This window comes from Doryrhamphus excisus, chromosome 7 (assembly GCF_030265055.1).
Source record: "Doryrhamphus excisus isolate RoL2022-K1 chromosome 7, RoL_Dexc_1.0, whole genome shotgun sequence".
NCBI lineage: Eukaryota > Metazoa > Chordata > Actinopteri > Syngnathiformes > Syngnathidae > Doryrhamphus > Doryrhamphus excisus.
The window spans coordinates 18,890,085-18,909,341 of record NC_080472.1 but is presented as its reverse complement, the minus strand read 5'-3'; the positions used below and the strand labels follow the sequence as shown (position 1 = coordinate 18,909,341).

The 19,257-nt window shown below is 41.8% G+C and overlaps 1 protein-coding gene and 1 non-coding gene across 15 annotated transcripts in view; one reads left to right on the top strand and one right to left on the bottom strand.

The window, feature by feature from the left end:
• The window catches only part of LOC131132354 (ELKS/Rab6-interacting/CAST family member 1-like), a 91,897-nt gene that overhangs the window by 11,389 nt on the left and 61,251 nt on the right, over positions 1 to 19,257 (top strand). For 8 of the 14 annotated variants that reach the window (XR_009130357.1, XR_009130355.1, XR_009130356.1 and 5 more), the window contains exons 5-13: positions 8,748 to 9,007; positions 9,074 to 9,245; positions 11,365 to 11,439; positions 11,501 to 11,656; positions 11,751 to 11,843; positions 13,877 to 14,044; positions 14,118 to 14,285; positions 15,508 to 15,645; positions 16,764 to 16,904. Coding sequence is in view for 9 of the 14 variants with exons in the window: in XM_058077916.1 (XP_057933899.1) it covers positions 8,748 to 9,007; positions 9,074 to 9,245; positions 11,365 to 11,439; positions 11,501 to 11,656; positions 11,751 to 11,843; positions 13,877 to 14,044; positions 14,118 to 14,285; positions 15,508 to 15,645; positions 16,764 to 16,904 (1,371 nt within the window). In the remaining 5 variants the exon portion in view is untranslated. The remainder of the gene's footprint in view (positions 1 to 8,747; positions 9,008 to 9,073; positions 9,246 to 11,364; positions 11,440 to 11,500; positions 11,657 to 11,750; positions 11,844 to 13,876; positions 14,045 to 14,117; positions 14,286 to 15,507; positions 15,646 to 16,763; positions 16,905 to 19,257) is intronic. The other 6 variants (XR_009130359.1, XR_009130358.1, XM_058077912.1 and 3 more) reach the window with 1 other exon arrangement.
• On the bottom strand, positions 12,402 to 12,474 carry trnak-cuu (transfer RNA lysine (anticodon CUU)). The gene has a single exon. It is a non-coding gene; the product is annotated as a tRNA-Lys (tRNA).

Here is a 19,257-nt window from a genome sequence, read left to right as displayed (position 1 = left end):
GCATGCACATAAAACGTACACTCTTGGTGAGAGCTATGAGAGCTATGCACTTATCTTTCTCTCAGTGTTACATTTTTCCATTACAAGCGACTAGGAAGAATTTTACACTTGACAGCGGGTCAGCGTTGACTCCTCGCTCTCCTCGCTCTCCATCTGGACCTGCGGAGCAGGCCTGGCCGTAGCGTCACAATCACTGCAATGCAGACCGTGACCAAAGACCAGGGTTGTTCAGGGGACCACATTTTCAGGAGGCTAAGGACCCTTTATTATTATTTTTACTTTGTGTGTAATGTCAATGCGGCCAAATGTCCTCTGTATGACGGTGCTACAAAACTACTACTACAAAACTATTGGCTTAAGGCAGAGAAGGGGCGGGACATCCTGTAGCTGCATGGTCATCTTTGTGTTGTTATGATATGCAATGATGTATAAACAAGTACTCCATACCGATGTGCATATTTGTTCTGTGCACAACCTCAAGTCAAGTCATGCTAGCACTGCTGCTTTTAGGAATATTCTGCTGTTAGTCGTCGTTCCGATGTCATTCCCGGGCTGGATTTGGACCTGTGCACTGCTGCCTTTTTTATTCTCACTCACACAGACAGAGAGAGAGAGAGAATGATTAGTTTCACCGCAACCGTTTGATCGCTGCAGGTCAGCACGTCTCACATGGAGAGGTGGGGGGGGGGGAGAAAGGAGGAATATGGAATGCCTGGAATGCTATGGTTTCCTCCATTTATTTCTCCTACTCTGCTGTCTGTGCTACCCTATAAATGGTAGCCATTTGTCCGTCAATCCATCCGTCCATCCATCTATTCATCCACCCATCCATCCATCCATCCATCCATCCATCCATCCATCCATCCAGTAGTGAACTAAACAATAACCGCACTGTCCTTCCTGCTAACTACTGTCGGCTGTACTCCAGGCTGGAGTGTGTGTGTGTGTGCCAGTGTGGAAAAAAAGGGGGTTGTGTGTTTGAGACTGATTTGTGTGTGTGTGTGTGTGTGTGTACCCATGCATTTTATTTATTCATTTGGATGGTTGTTCCTTTATCTCCCGTGTAAAAGTGGGTGCCAGCTGTTTTGTGTGTACGTCAGTACAATTGGTACAGTTTAGCGCGGGCAATCTGCACGCATGTTCCTTTAAAATCGGGTTTCATACGCACAGTATATGTTTTTATAATTAGTTATAATTAATTATAATAGTAATTGATGGGTTAAGACAATTTTATCTGAATACAGGACAAAAAAAAAACAAAAAACAGTGGTGCCCAAATCCCACAAAGCGCCACTCGTTAAAGTCCTATAATCTGCTGCTCAGCACTTAATGTTATTACATTTGGCTTTGAACGCAGCATTTCTAATTTCATTAACGCAACACAACCCCAGCAGTATGTTTTACTGTATATTAAAAAAAAAAAGTCTTACTGTAAGGAACGTTGCTTGTTTACACTTACACAATTCGCCATGTCTGAAAAGGGAGAGGACAAGGGTGTCCAAAGTGAAGCCCGCGGGCCATTTTTGACCCACGGTTGTTGTTTTTTTGTTGGCCTGCAACACATTCTAAAAATACAATCAAACAAGAAAACAACAACAAGTCTACAGTCAATTTATTTAAGAATAGAGTGAAAATATTTAGAAAAAAAGTTGTAATTTCACAAGAATAATGATAAAAAAAAGTGGTAGCATAAAGTTGAAATACTAAAAATTTAATTAAAAATTTTAAAAATAATAAACTATCAAATACAAACAGAAGACCATATAAAGTTGGAAAATTAAGCTGTGAAAAAAGTTAAAATGTCACTAGAATAAAAGTCTTAATATTATGGGAATAAAGTCATAAATAGGAGATAAAAATGGTCTGAAATGAAAAGTATTTTCTGTAATTTTAAAAGTTGTATTCTAAGGAGGAAAGAAGTTACAATATTACCAGAATATCCTTGAAATATTATTTCATATTATTTAATATCACATGATTTACTTTTTTATTTAATTTTGTATTATTTAATATCATGAATGTGAGTGTGAATGGTTGTTTGTCTATATGTGCCCTGTGATTGGCTGGCCACCAGGCCAGGGTATACCCTGCCTCTCACCCGAAGGATAGGCTCCAGCACCCCTCGTGAGGATAAGCGGTAGAAAATGAAGTCGCCAATGAAGCTAAGCGTTAGCTCGCTGTCTTTGGAATGTGGGAGGAAACCGGAATACCCGGAGAAAACCCACAAACATGCAAACTCCACACAAGCAGAGATTTGAACCCAGGTGTTACTGTGAGGCAAACATGCTAACCACTAGTGCACCATGCGGATCCTCTGAATATTATAAAGAAAAATAAATGCCGTTTTTTTTCTTGAGATGTCCATGGTTGGGCTGCATGGTGGTCGTGTGGTTAGCGCGCAGACCTCCCAGCTAGGAGATCCGGGTTCAATTCCACCCTCGGCCATCTCTGTGTGGAGTTTGCATGTTCTCCCCGTGCATGCGTGGGTTTTCTCCGGGTACTCCGGTTTCCTCCCACATTCCAAAAACATGCTAGGTTAATTGGCGACTCCAAATTGTCCATAGGTATGAATGTGAGTGTGAATGGTTGTTTGTTTATATGTGCCCTGTGATTGGCTGCATGGCCACCAGTCTCGCTCTATGCTGGCTTTTCAAAAATGAATGAATTCATAAACGATCGCTCTTTTGTGGTTGATTTATTAGTCAAAAATATTGAAAGACACATCGTATGTAGTATTCTGGTTACACCATGTAATGTTACACTGATGAGACATTAACCTGGCATGTCGGACACAATGTAGTTTAAAGAGTTATCCCATTGTGTGTGGAAGTGGTACTTTTTTGGCTACTTTCTTTGTCCTTTTTTCCCTACTTTGTTTGGAATTAAGTTCAGATCAACTCAATTGGTGGCTGGCTAGTTAGCTTGGTAGCTTGCTGTAGCATACAGTATGAGTAATAATAGAAGTACAAAGGTGACTACATGGGTTTTATTTGTTGACAACAGGGCTGCACGGTGGTTAGCACGCAGACCTCACAGCTCGGAGACCAGGGTTCGATTCCACCCTCGGTACTCCGGTTTCCTCCCACATTCCAAAAACATGCTAGTTTAATTAGCGACTCCAAATTGTCCATAGGTATGAATGTGAGTGTGAATGGTTGTTTGTCTATATGTGCCGTGTGATTGGCTGGCTGGCCACCAGTCCAGGGTGTACCCCGCCTCTCGCCCGAAGACAGCTGGGATAGGCTCCAGCACCCTTGTGAATGAATGAATGAATGAATGTCCATGGTTCATGTTCACAGAAAGAAGTAGTGCTTATTTCCTGATGAAAAAAATGCTTATCTCAGCCAAAATGAAACGCGGAAGGGGAAGGGGAAGAATGTAAGATTGTCAAGATGGATGCAAAATATAAACGGACCAGTGCTGTGTGCAGAAACGGACGGCAGCTTACGGAAATGAAGAAATAATTGATTGAGCTAACAAGTGAGAAAGCGAAAGTGAGAATGTTAGGGATGAAAAATGAATGAGGGATGAGCACGTTGAAAGTGGATGCGCTCATGGCGGCGCTATAAGCGGTCATCGGTTTGTTTTCTTATCTCGCATTAATAACCGGGCTCCGGGTGGCCATGATGACTCAGCAGTTTATAAAAAGGCCAGGTCTTCAAGGCCCGGCCTGTGTTTGACGCATGATGCCATCCTCTAAAAAGACGGCCATGATCATCCGCCCGGGCCTCTACCGTCTCATGACTCATTATTCCCCCTTCACTCCTTCCGTACTCCTTCCGGACTCTTTTCGGGATACATGACAGGGAGAAAGAAACCCTTAAAAAAAAAAAAAACACACGCCTCGGCTTTGGAGCGTGTTCACAACGTGCGTTCTTCACACATGAACGCTCATGCCTAACAGATGGTCCTCAAACCTGCATGTTTGTTTAGGACGCTAGGTGGGGGGGAAGGGAAGGGAGAGGGAAGGGAGGTAAAAAAATGGGGGCATGCTTGGAGGGGTGTCTACGTTTCACTGGCACCCATTAAAGGTCCCCTGACTGTTATCTCATCATTTGGACTCTGTAGCTTTTAATTAGCACTTCCTGTCTCATAATTACGATATTATATCTCATCATTTACACTGCTTATCTCATCATTTGGACTTTTTTTCTCCCAATTAATATTTATCTCATAATTTAGATTTTTATTTCATAATTATGACTTTTTTTTTAATCTCATAATTATGATGAAAAAATCTCATAATTCCACTTTTTTATCTCATCATTTGACTTCTTATAATACTCAAACTTATAATCATCATTTTGACTTTTTTCTCATTATTAAGACTTTTTTTTATCTCATAATTTCAACTTTTTATCTCGTCATTTTGACTTTTTATTTAATAATTATGGCTTATGTCATCATTATGACTTTTTCATCTCATAATTTCCACATTTTATCTCATCATTTTGACTTTTTATTTAACAATTATGGCTTATGTCATAATTATGACTTATCTCACTATTATGACTTTTTATCTCATAATTTCCACTTTTGATCTCATAATTTTGACTTTTTTCTCATAATTAATACATTTTAGGTCATAATTTTGATTTTATTTCATAATTATGACTTTTTAATCTCATAATTAATATCATAACTAATTAATAATTAATACCATCATAATTTAGCATCATAATTATGGGATTAAAAAGTCATAATTATGATGTTAAACCTCATAATATCCACTTTTTATCTCATCATTTTGACTTTTTTTCATAATTAAGACTTTTTTATCTCATAATTTCCACTTTTTATCTCATCATTCTGACTTTTTTTTAATAATTATGGCTTATGTCATAATTATGACCTATCTCACTATTATGACATTTTTATCTCCATAATTTCAACTTTTTAGCTCATCATTTTGACTTATCTCACTATTATGACTTTTTTAATCTCATAATTTCCACTTTTTATCTCATCATTTTGACTTTTTTTCTCATTATTAAGACTTTTTAGCTTGTAATTTCAACTTTTCTATTTCATTATTATGACTTATCTCATAATTCTGACTTTTTTTTTTATCTCAGGTGCTCAAACGTTTGATACTTTAACGATAACAAATATGCCAGCACTCGTGCACCCATGAGCCTGGAAATAGGAAAGCTTGCAAGGGCGGAGTGTTTTACTTTCCTTCCAGGAGCCTCCTCCTCCTCCTTTCACTTTCTTTCCCTCCGCCTCGGAGTGTGTTTTTGTTTTGCGTGCCGAGGCCCGCGGTAGCCACGTCTCTCCTTATAAGGAGCGGCTTTCGGGCAATGGAATGAAACGGCCCGCTTCCCTTGACTCTTTACCATGTGACGTGAAAGCGCTCATGTTAAATACATGTGACAGCTGGCCGCTTTCCTCTTGTTTTCAACCCGCCACTGACCCTGATGTTGCATCTCAAAGCGACTGATTAGGGTCAGCATCTCGCTCCAGCTTCCCGTCGGCCATTCAGCATTCGCTCTTTGCTATCCGTACGCATTCCCGTTTTGTTGTGCACACATTAAGTGGAATGTGATACTATATTTGTATTATTATCTTCTCCCTTCATCCTCCACCTTGACGCTGGTGATGTGCGAGTGGGCGATGATGTGCATATGTGCTTCCTGTATATGTTTATGCTTGCGTTGCGAGGTTGGACGGGCCAAGCGTGACTCAGCCAGCCAGCCAGCCAGCCGGCGAGCGAGGGATGAGATGGAGGAGTAATCGTACAGAGATGGTTAATGTTGAAGGACAGATGAGCATTGGCTCCAGGGAACGAAGAGGCGGCTCGGAATGAAGCGACACGGATTTCTCTCTCCTCTAAATTCCAACATAATTCCTTTTGAAAGCAAGATGGAAAATATTGAGTTTGTCAGCGCCGGTTTCTATTCCTCTTTTTCTTCCCGTTGTTCAACAAAAGACTCTGCTAATGTTAGCATCATGCTTGGAGGGTCACCTGTTAAAGGTCCCCTGACAGTTATCTCATCAATTAGCACTTCCTGTCTCATAATTACGATATTATAGCTCATCATTATCACTGCTTATCACTGCTTATCTCATTTCTTTCTCCTAATTATGACTTTTTCATCTCATAATTATGACTTCCTATCTCATAATTATGATGTTAAATCTCATAATTTCCACTTTTTATCTCATCATTTTGACTTTTTGTTTCATAATTATGGCTTATCTCACTATTATGACATTTTTATCTCACAATTTCCACTTTTTTATCTCATCATTTTAACTTTTGTTTCTCATTAAGACATTATATCTCATAATTTCAACTTTGTTGATTATTATGACTTATCTCATGACTTTTTAAAAACTCATAATTATGACTTCCTATGAGATAGGAAGTCCACCGCTTAAATTCCACTGCTTATCTCATCATTTGCACTTTTTTTTCTCCCAATTAAGACGTTTTATCTCAGAATTTTGATTTTTATTTCATAATCATGACTTCCCATCTCATAACTGTAATGTTAAATTACATAATTTCCACTTTTTATATCATCATTTTGACTTTTTTTCTCATAATTAAGACATTTTATCTCATAATTTCAAATGTTTATTTCATTATTATGACTTATCTCATAATTATGACTTTTTAAACTCATAATTAAGACATTTTATCTCATAATTTCAATTTTTTATTTCATTATTATGACTTATCTCATAATTAGGACTTTTTAAACTCATAATTATGACTTCCTATCTCATAATTATGATGTTAAATCTCATAATTTCCACTTTTTATCTATTTACTATTCAACTAAACTTAAACTATCATGTTTTTATCATTTGTCTAATTATCATTTTTGACTTTTTTCTCCTAATTAAGACTTTTTATCTCATCATTTTCACTTTTTTCTCATAATGAAGACTTTTTTAATCTCATAATTCCCACTTTTTATCTCATCACTTTGACTTTTTATTTCATAATTATGGCTTATGTCATAATTATGACTTATCTCACAATTATAACTTTTTTATCTCATAATTTCCACTTTTTAAAAGAGGCCATCAAAGCGCCACATTGAAATTATTGAATTGTCTGTTTTGGTTTGGCGATAGTCTAAAAATAAATAGCAATGGCTCTAAAGATGACTCAGCAGAAACCTAATTACAATTCCTAATGGGTGCCTCAATTATTTCCCCTCCTGCGTCTCCTTCGCCTCTCTCTCAAGCGGTCTGGCATTTCTCAGCTCCGTGTTCCAGCTGCGTGTGCCGGTGGGAGATCTGGCACAAGCGTGCGTGTTCTTACTGTCTGAATCCATCATACCAATCCTCTTGCAGTTCAGCATTCGTGCAAGACTGTTTGTTTACCCGTGCAACTCAGATGTGCTTTTTGTACGCTTGATAAGAGCGACGGCGCGGTTGTGCGTCCGTGTTTGCATGCCTGCGTCATTAATTTATGCAGAAATTGTGTGTGGCGTTAGGGAATGCTGTTGTGTTTACTGCTACTGCTGTCTAAAATAATGCTATCCTGACGGGAACTAAATTTGTTTCATGAATTACCATAACTTTTTTATGCATAATTAACACAAGCTGCAACTTTCTGATGTGACAGTGGACCGAGGACAGTGACGGTCCTCACAGAGTCTAACACTTTTTTTTATTCCTCTTGCCTTAACACGTAAACAGCAGCGCTCAATTCCAACAGCACTCTAATGATATAGAGTGTATTAGAATAGCATTTCAGTATGTGGAATCAAACTATGGAATGGATTGAGTAAGGACCTCAAACAATGCACAACGATGAGCCAATTCAAGAAACAATACAAGCAGTTGATGTGAAAATAAAAAAAAATAAAAAAATTATAATTAAAAAAAACTTTAACTATATTAGGAAAGCAGGAAGTGAACAAATGTAACAGTTACTGATTGTAAAAGTACCAGATGGAGGGGTAGGATTTAATAAGCTTTGCTTCTTCTTCCGGCCAAATTATTCAGTAATTAATTAATTAATTTTTTAATACTAGGTACGACCCGAGTAATAAAACACAATTTTTTCATATATCAAGAAATTAATAAATTTATAATAAATAATAACTAAATAGTAAATATATACTAAATATATAATATATATGGTCATATCACCTCGTACTTCGGTACGTGACAAAAAAGAAAAAAATATTTAAAAAAATAAAAAATAAATGAATACATTATACTATGAAAGCAGGAAGTGAACAAATCTAACAGTAAAAGTACCAGATGGAGGGGTAGGACTTAATAAGCTTTGCTTCTTCTTCCGACAAAATTATTCAGCAATTAATTTTTTAATGCTAGGTACGACGCTAGTAATAAATAAAACACAATTTTTTCATATATCAATAAATTAATAAATGTATCATAAATAATAAATAAATAGTAAATATATACTAAATATACAATAATATATATGGTCACATCACCTCGTACTTCGGTATGTGACAAAAAATAAAAAATATTTTTAAAAATAAAAATTAATAACATAAATAAATACATTATATTAGGAAAGCAGGAAGTGAACAAATGTAACAGTTTCTGATTGTAAAAGTACCAGATGGAGGGGTAGGATTTAATAAGCTTTGCTTCTTCCTACTCCTTTTGGACATGTGGAACTGTGAACTGATTATGGGATGCATGCAATTGTAATCTGATGCATGTTCAAATGAAATTCAACCATTACCATTACCATTACAATGACTGCTAATAAAGTCATAGGGTTACTATCACTGCTCTCTCCTCCCCAGCATCTCCAGTGCACCATCCAAGCCCTGCAAGATGAGCTACGAATCCAGCGGGACCTCAACCAGCTCTTCCAGTCCGACTACTCCGAGTCGGGCCGCCTCGGGTCCCTGCAGGCCGTCTCCCCACAGGAGATGACAGAGGAGAACTTCCTGCGTCTCCACGGCGAATACGAGCGACAAGTGAAAGAGCTCTTCCTCCTGAGGAAGACGGTTGAGGAAATGGAGCTGAGGATCGACACCCAGAAGCACACCCTGACCGCAAGGTAAAGTCATCTTTGGGCGAACGTTTTTCCTGAAAAGCCATCGTACGTGTCTTCGTTTTGCGACAGGGACGAGTCCATCAAGAAGCTTCTGGAGATGCTTCAGAGCAAAGGTCTGTCGTCACGCGCCACCGAGGAGGACCACGAGCGGACGAGACGCCTGGCTGACGCCGAGATGACCATCCACCAGCTGGAGGGCCTGCTGGAGCAGAAGGACAAGGAGATGCTGCAACTCAGAGAGGTGAGTTTCCGTCTCATTAAAGCAGGTTTCTGTCGTCATATGAAACTTATTCAATACTCATAAACGTCATATTCCACCCACTCTACACCTTCACTGCTGGAGCTTCTTTAATACAACAGCGCCCTCTGTTGCTGAAAGCCGGTTAGTGAATGACTCTGCTTTGCATTTTAACCCTTTAAAATGCCAGGAGTTTTATAAGACATGAAGACACTCCGGTTTCCTCCCACATTCCAAAAACATGCTAGGTTAATTGGCGTGAGCCTACCTCAAGTGTGAGCCTACCTCAGAGATTATCAGAATCACGGGGGGACCAGGTGGGGGGGGTTGATTTAGCCCTTAAACATAACTCAGGTGAATAATTTTTCTCAAGCTGTTGCACCTCCCCTGAAGTCCTCAGCGGCCTAGTGGTTAGCGTGCAGGTCTCACAGCTAGGAGACCCGAGTTCAATTCCCATCCCCGTGCCTGCGTGGGTTTTCTCCGGGTACTCCGGTTTCCTCCCACATTCCAAAAACATGCTAGGTTAATTGACGACTTCAAATTGTCCATAGGTATGAATGTGAGTGTGAATGTTTGTTTGTCTATATGTGCTCTGTGATTGGCTGGCTCGCCCGAAGACAGCTGGGATAGGCTCCAGCACCCGCCGCGGCGCCCTCTTGATGGATAAGCGGTAGAAAAATGAATGAATTAATTCATTTTTTCCATCGACCAAAATCCTGAACACGATCCTGTCTATCGTCTCGTCTCGTGAGTTGGCTGTCCCGTGACACCCGTACTATTAAGTGGATTGAATTTTTTTCCATGGCCAAAACATATTATGTCTAACACCCTGGAAGTGGGGCTGCATGGTGGACTAGTGGTTAGCTAGGAGACCAGAGTTCAATTCCACCCTTGGCCATCTCTGTGTGTGAGTTTGCATGTTCTCCCCGTGCATGCGTGGGTTTTCTCCGGGTACTCCGGTTTCCTCCCACATTCCAAAAACATGCTAGGTTAATTAGCGACTCCAAATTGTCCATAGGTATGAATGTGAGTGTGAATGGTTGTTTGTCTATATGTGCCCTGTGATTGGCTGGCCACCAGTCCAGGGTGTACCCCGCATCTCTCGCCCGAAGACAGCTGGGATAGGCTCCAGCACCCCCTACGTGATGGATAAGCGGTAGAAAATGAATGAATGAATGAATGAATTTTGCCCATGGACCAAAATCCTGAACACGATCCTGTCTATCGTCTCGTCTCGTGAGTTGGCTGTCCCGTGACATCTGTACTATTAAGTGGATTGAATGTATAAAATAATGCACGTACTATTTATGTAGTATTTAGTACTTTTTTCCTATATGGCCTATACATATGATGTCCAACACCCTGGAAATGATAAGCTTCATGGCCTGAAGGCACATAGCATGATTCTACATGCTTTCACATACGTGTGTTTATGTCATGCATTAGCTGTCATGGCCTCCCAAAGAGAATCAGTGATGCGGACAGGCTGCCCTCTGCTTTTGTTCCCTTCCCTCTCTGGTTTTCTTTGCCTTTTCTTCTTCTTCTTATGCTTCTGCATCCCCCCCTTCATTTGACGGCTGGGATTTGATGGGGTAACAGCTGGTATCAGGTAGTTAAACTAGCAACTTTGTGTGGAGTATCACTTCCTGTTGCCTTTTTAAACGTTTTTTGAAACCGCCACGTGTTTATTTGAGTCTGGAGGATGTGGGACGGACGTATCGACCCACGGAGGCTCAAAGCCAGCGCCTCGGCCAGAGGGAAACATCGCCACCCGGCCTCTGCCCCCATTACTCCTTCCTTTCCCGCCTCCTCCATCCCCATCCCGCCTCCTTTCCACGTGTCACCCCCCTTCCTGGCGTCCCCCTCGCGGCACCACTCCCCGCTGCGCTCCTCTCCCTCCTTCCCCGTGTCGTCCCCGCCATCTCGCCACCACCACCCCGCCGTCTTCCCTCACCGTCTTCCCTCGGTGGTGCACATCCAGCACTCGCCGTCCTTCCCCGCCCCTTTGCCGCGTCCCACGCCCGCCATCCACCCTTTCCCGGCTGTCGTTTCTCCTCCATCGCCACGTCCGTCTCTCCACCCTCGATCTCCGTCCTCCGCTGACGTTGTCTGTGTCCCCCAGGAGCTGCACAGGAGGTACGAAGCAGCTCCTGAGTCCACCAAAACGAAGGCCCTGCAGACGGTCATCGAAATGAAGGTAAGGCTTTGAGAAGTCAATGTGAGGCATGTTCCTCATTCTCTGCCCCCCCTCCATCCAGGATGCCAAGATTAGCTCGCTGGAGCGCGGCATGAGGGAGCTGGAGGAGGAGGTGAACATGCTCAAGTCCAACGGGGCGCTCAGCAGCGAGGAGCGAGAGGAGGAGATCAAGCAGATGGAGGTGTACAGATCCCACTCCAAGTTCATGAAGAACAAGGTAACCCACTTCATGGAGGAACGAGTACCAAAAATGCATCGACCGGGGTGCCACATACGTATGCTCCTCCCACTGCCCCCTCCCACTTTGCCAGGTTGATCAGCTGAAAGAAGAGTTAGGTCACAGCCAATCAGAGAAGGAGGAGCTCAGGGAACGGGCCAATGAGCTGCAGCGCGAGGTGTCCGCAGTAAGAGACGCCACCTCCGTGTCTCTGTTGGCTTTCATTCTGACGCTCTTCACCTCCTCTCCGCTAACGATTGCTCCTTAATTAGTGTTAGTTCTAACCTCCTCCCTGCATGTTCCTCTAGCTGGCTTGTAGGTGTGATGATAGGCTTACAGCACCAATGCAGGAAGCAAGATGGCTGCTATCTCTGTGTGCTTATATCAAATCATTATGCATTCTTACATACTATAAGACGTCTTAAGGTGAGGGTTTCAAAGTGTGACTCAGGTCTCGGCCTAGTGGTTAGTGAGCAGGTCTCACAGCTAGAAGACCCGAGTTCAATTCCCATTCCCGTGCATACATGGGTGTTCTCTTATTAAGCCACTAATGTCAATTACAGTTTAAAGTTAACTGTCAACACAAAGTTACACTTGTGTGTGTGTGTCTACTTCACATAAAGTTGTGTGCTTGGGTACATTTTGAGTGACGCCATAATATAGTGAAGCAAATCCTACGAGGTTGAGGGGTCAGGGTGGGGGGGGGCTATCGTATTTCTTTGCTTGGAAGCTTCTTCAAAAGGTACGCCCAACGTGGGGCTCGAACCCACGACCCTGAGATTAAGAGTCTCATGCTCTACCGACTGAGCTAGCCGGGCCACTGAAATGCTGAGTCACATTTCACACCCCCTTTATGTTAAAAACAAGTAGTTTAATTATTTTTGGAATAATTGGAATTTTTTAATCTGTCAGAAATGGTCCTCTGGTACCCTGATACCATATTGATACTATGGATATCAGTATCAGATTGATATTAGCATGAGGAAAACGATATTTTTCATTCTCACAAACTACAGCAGGTCAAGTGGTTAGGGTTCAGACCTCACAGCAAGGACACCAGAGTTCAATTCCCCCCTCTTCAATCTCTGTGTGGAGTTTGCATGTTCTCCCCGTGCATGCGTGGGTTTTCTCCGGGTACTCCGGTTTCCTCCCACATTCCAAAAACATGCTAGGTTAATTGGCGACTCCAAATTGTCCATAGGTATGAATGTGAGTGTGAATGGTTGTTTGTCTATATGTGCCCTGTGATTGGCTGGCCACCAGTCCAGGTTGTACCCCGCCTCTTGCTTGAAGACAGCTGGGATACGCTCCAGCACCCCCCTACGACCCTTGTAATGGATAAGCGGTAGAAAAATGAATGAATGAATGAATTTTGCCAAAATCAACCAAAATCCTGAACACGATCCTGTCTATCGTCTCGTCTCGTGAGTTGGCTGTCCCGTGACACCCGTACTATTAAGTGGATTGAATGTGTAAAATAATACACGTACTATTTATGTAATATTTAGTACTTACCTAAGCGGTAGAAAATGAATGAATGAATGAGATAAGATGCGTAGTAAGGAAACAAGTTTGCCAGTGCGAGCAGATTCATTCTCTGCTTTTCACAATGAATGCCAGTAACATGGAAAAATCATTCAAAAGGTAAAAAAATAGGTAATATACAGTAATCCTTTGCTAAAGCACAGTTTTTTAAATATTTATCACTGTTTTGTGGTAGAACGTGGCTTATTATTATTACAAAAATGCATATTTAAATGCATATTTGGCCTAAATTAAACATTTTTGAGCCTAAAAATGGCTAAATGATCTAACTAAATGACGTAAAATCCAAATACAAGGCAGAAGAAGCATTGCAATTGTGTTTGTAGTGCAGTCTTATATTTGGCCACTAGGTGTCAGTGTTCAGTAAGACAGGCACTATGGTTCTCTTGGGAACACATTTACTGTGACACTGTTGGAGAAGCAGTTTTATTTACATCTTCCATGGCTTATTTCCTCTTATTTGGAGTGTAAGGCCATTTAAAGTACGCTGTCCACACAAACCGGCCAACCTGTTTATGTCTAATGTGTATTTTCTCTGTGAGTAACTAAAAATGTTTTTCCACTGCAGCAAAGTGGCAAAAAGGCTTTGTGTGCTTGCTGAGTGAACAAGAGTAAAACAATTGTTTTTGCAACTATTTTGTCCGTTCTTTATTCTTTTTTTAAATTTTTGTTCAGATGGATCAGGCCAAACAGGAGCTGAATCGTAAGGACAGCGAACTACTGGCTCTCAGGACCAAGCTGGACACTCTGAACAACCAGTTTTCCGACAGCAAACAACACGTGGACGTCCTCAAGGAGTCTCTCACAGCCAAGGAGCAGAGGGCCGCCATCCTGCAGACAGAGGCACTGCTAGCATCCTATCACCAAATGCCATCGTTGCCGGTTTGATTTCGTGACTTTTCTTCTACCTTCTCAGGTGGACGCTCTGCGTATTCGCCTGGAGGAAAAGGAGTCGCTTCTGTCCAAAAAGAGTCAGCAGATATCAGAGATAACAGATGAGAAGAGCACGCAGCACGGCGAGATAACCGACCTTAAAGACATGCTGGACGTCAAGGAGCGCAAGGTCAACGTGCTCCAGAAGAAGGTAAAGGCCACTTCTGAATTTAACTTTGGTGATTAGGCTGCCCTCACAGCTAGGAGACTAGGGTTCAATTCCACCCTCGGCCATCCCTGTGTGGAGTTTGCATGTTCTCCCCGTGCATGCGTGGGTTTTCTCCGGGTACTCCGGTTTCCTCCCACATTCCAAAAACATGCTAGGTTAATTAGCAACTCCAAATTGTCCATAGGTATGAATGTGAGTGTGAATGGTTGTTTGTCTATATGTGCCCTGTGATTGGCTGGCTGGCCACCAGTCCAGGGTGTACCTCGCCTCTCACCTGAAGACAGCTGGGATAGGCTCCAGCAACCCTCGCGACCCTCATGAGGAAAAGCAGTAGAAAATGAATGAATGAATGAATGATTGGGCTGCCATTTTAGGACCCGGCCGGTAGATGGCACTGTGGGACATGTAATGAAGAACTGTTTTGTTTTTGCGGTCGTCATCCTACAATCGAACACCAGTTGGACATATATATGTGCAGAAACAGAACAGTAAGGTGAGATTTGACTGCCAATCAAACAGACAGCTAAAGCGAGACAGCGACAAGGAGGGACGGTTTCCCATGTGTATGAATACTAATGAGCCGCCCTCCTTCAATAAATGATGACCTCTGTCGTCTTCAAATAGAATACAAGCTCATTGTTTTAGCATGTGTGCTCCAAAAATACCCTCCGTGCCTGTGAAACTATACTACATCCTTGTAGTATATTTAGCAGTAAAGCAAATACCGGGGTACCACAACAGCAATTAAAGCAACCTTTCCTCATCTGTGTGCATGCTAGCCATCCAGCACTTGTCACTTTCAAAAAGTGCAGACGGGATCAAAGACTCTCGGCTTTTTCAATGTCAAGCGCGTGTGCGTGTGTGTGTGTGTGTGTGTGTGTGTGTGTGTGAGGAGAGCGAGCTGTCAGTCAAGCTGTCAAGCCATCGGTTGATTAATGAGGTGCCTGAGATGTTTTTACTCGCACACACACCCACGATACACACCAGCCCCGTCAAAGGTTACGCACCATTGCCACGTCTTTTTACTCTATTACGTCATTACATGTGTCTCAAGGGGAACATCTATTTCTTACTGAATTGAGTCCATTTTTTTTTTTGCTGTATTTATGCATACTGTAGAAAAAGAAACGCTAACTTCCCCCATACTTTAGCACGTGAAATTGTGCGTCAATTAATGTGCTTTCACGTTTTTGTCGATGTGCAGATCGAGAACCTCCAGGATCAACTAAGGGACAAAGACAAGCAGCTGAGCGGCCTGAAGGACAGAGTCAAGTCTCTGCAGACGGACACCTCCAACACCGACACGGCCCTGGGAACCCTGGAGGAGGCGCTGGCCGAGAAGGTACCGTATGAACGGCCGACCACCCACGGGGTAGTGGGAAGTGATCCAACAATCACGTTAACACGATGAAAAGGAGGCATTTCTTAATAATACAGTTGGCACGTAGAAACGTAGAAAAACTGAAACAATAATGTCAATCTGATTATTCATTCATTCATTTTCTACCGTTTATCCTCACGAGGGTTGCAGGGGGTGCTGGAGTCTATCCCAGCTGTCTTCAAGCGAGAGGCGGGGTACACCCTGGACTGGTGGCCAGCCAATCACAGGGCACATAACTTTTAACTTTTACACTTATTTTACCACCAAAAAAAAAAAAAAAAAAAAAGATAAATTACCAAAATATCCTGAAAATAAACACATAAACACAACCTGCGAAAATGTACTTTACATTTTATAGAAAAAAAAAAAAAACAACTGCTGACGACAACCATTCACACTCACATTCATACCTATGGACAATTTGGAGTCGCCAATTAACCTAGCATGTTTTTGGAACGGGGGAGGAAACGTAGGGGAGAACATGCAAACTCTACACAGAGATGGCCGAGGATGGGATTGAACCTGGGTCTTCTAGCTGTGAGGCCTGCGTGCTAACCACTCAGCCCGTCAATCTGATTAAAACACCTAAAAAATATTAACATTACATCAACACCTCTTAATAATAAATGGCGTTCAAGTGCATCCAGGGTCCCTTTAAAGTGTGCTTTTGTACAGTCTGCACACACACACACACACACACACACACGGGATACAAGCCTGTTAATTGTTTAGTCGCTAATATTCAGTATGAATGTGTGTGTTGGCAGGCAGAAGTGACCGAAAAACTTTCCCAAGCTCCCCTCCTCCTTTCCGAATTCTATCTTGCACAAACACTTTTGTTGTGTCTTCTACGTGAACGCTCACTTGAACTGGCCGCGGCTGCTTCGTTGACATAAAAGTGTGTGCCAGAACGTATTATGTGTCGAAAAAGAGTCGCTGTTGGACGTTTAACCCGCCGGAGCGGCTGTGCATATTAAGTTTAATGTAACTGTTATGAGTATGGAAATTCAGTCTGGATTGTATTGTGTCGTTTCCATCTGTTATTCTTTGAATAACCCACCCTCTCTCTCTCAATCCAGGAGCGCATCATCGAGCGGTTGAAAGAGCAGCGGGAGAAGGAGGACAGGGAAAAAGGCGATGAGATGGAGTCCACTAAGAAAGAGCTGAAGGAGCTGAGGGACAAGGTTTCCCAGATGCAGGCTGACCTTGCAGACCGTGAGGTAGAAGACGCATACATCACCATCAGCGTACACACACACACACACGCTATCTCTCCTTCCCTGACTGATCTATCGCTGTAGAACGCATCCGCCGTCCCGCCAAGGTCCTTGGTGCTGAAGGACCGCGATGATAAAACACTTGCGTCTCCTTGACAACATAATATAAGAGGCACCACAAAAGCGAACCACACCTTGTTGTGACCTCTATGCCAAGCCAGGCGCACATCTGTGGGGGGAAAAAACAGGGGAAAAAGTGACGAGGCAATTCCCCGCGCTCTTTATTAACTTAACCATTCGCCGCCGCAACAGACGTTTAATGCAAGGAAACGCACTTAACGAGACCACTCCAAGGGAAAGACCTCCGAGGCGTGAACATTTGTCCCCTGTGAAATCGATCAGCAATATTAATAGCTTGGAGGTTTCAAAAGCTGTCCATGAGATTAGTCAAGTAATAACTGGCATAATGCAATTTGAAAAAAATAAATATATATATATCTTATTTTTTAGCTGTGTGAGTGACCAGAAGAAAAGCTCTAATTTGTTTTTATTAATAGCTTGGAGGTTTCAAAAACTATCCAGCAGATTAGTGAAGTAATAACTGGCATAATGCACTTAAAAATATATATGTATATGTTATTTTTTAGCTGTGTGAGTGACCAGAAGAAAAGCTCTAATTTGTTTTTTTATTAATAACTTGGAGGTTTTAAAAACTATCCAGGAGATTAGTCAAGTAATAACTGGCATAATGCAATTAAAATATATATATATTTATTTTTTTAGCTGTGTGAGTGACCAGAAGAAAAGCTCTAATTTGATTTTTATTAATAACTTGATGGTTTTAAAAGCTATCCTTGAGATTAGTAAAGTAATAACTGGCATAATGCAATTTAAAAAAAATATTATTTTTTTTAGCTGTGTGAGTGACCAGAAGAAAAGCTTGAATTTGTTTTTTTTTTTCTTAATAGCTTGGAGGTTTCAAAAGCTATCCATAAGATTTGTGAAGTAATAACTGGCATAATGCAATTAAAAAAAAAAAATATATATATATATATATATATCTTATTTTTTAGCTGTGTGAGTGACCAGAAGAAAAGCCTTCATTTGGTTTTTATTAATACCCTGGAGGTTTCAAAAGCTATCCATGAGATTAGTGAAGTAATAAAAATGAAAAATAAATCATATTTTTTAGCTGTGTGAGTGACCGGAAGAAAAGCTCTAATTTGGTTTGCATGTTTAAATCTCTCAAATATAAGACAACGTGTCTTTTTCAGAGGTTCTTCGAGGGGAACAAAAAAATGTGTGTGAGTGACAAGAAGAAAAACTGCGGGGCACAGTCATTTAGTGCCACATCTCTAGATGAACCTTTACCTTGTATTGAAAAACATTAGCAATGTCACACAGAAGTAAAGTGACCAAAGGGCAACAAAATGCCATGATGTAAATATTCCCATGTCAGCCGGTTGATGGTGCAACTCCACCCACAGCTAAAACGTGCACGTTAACTGCATTGTTGTGAAAATGCGCTTTACATTACGCCTCCTTTGGCTCCTTTTTGTGGCCTCATAAAAGCTGTCAATGTCCCCTTTGAATAGCTCCCAAATATACATGGGAGAACCCCAAGAGAAAATAAGCACGCATCCTCCTCCAACTCTTCCATAAAGCAAACGTAGATTTGGGGTTTTCCTGACGCCGGCAACACGTACCTAAATATAATGACAATAAGCAGCCAGTGTTCTCGCTGTGGCTTCAGTGCGGCCAGTCAAGTGTAAAATTATACCCCTCCTGCACTGTCCTCCATCACCGCTCGCAAAGAGGAAAAGGGAGATGGACTTCACGCATGGAAAGATGGAGTGGGAAGAGTGGAGGTGGGGGTTTAGGGGGGGAGGAGGGGGCGCACAGGTCATGGGAAAAAGTTTAGAAGAGCAGCGTGATGATGAGTCATGCTTTAGTTTTAAAGTAATACCTCCAAGGATAAAAGTTGTAGTTTTTTGGGGGGGATTTTTACCACAGATATGATGACTTTGCATACTCAAATCTATTCATTCATTCATTTTCTACCGCTTATCCTCACGTTCAATTCCACCCTCGGCCATCTCTGTGTGGAGTTTGCATGTTCTCCCCGTGCATGCGTGGGTTTTCTCCGGGTACTCCGGTTTCCTCCCACATTCCAAAAACATGCTAGGTTAATTGGCCACTCCAAATTGTCCATAGGTATGAATGTGAGTGTGAATGGTTGTTTGTCTATATGTGCCCTGTGATTGGCTGGCTGGCCACCAGTCCAGGGTGTACCCCGCCTCTCTCCTGAAGACAGCTGGGATAGGCTCCAGCACCCCCCACGACTCTCGTGAGGATA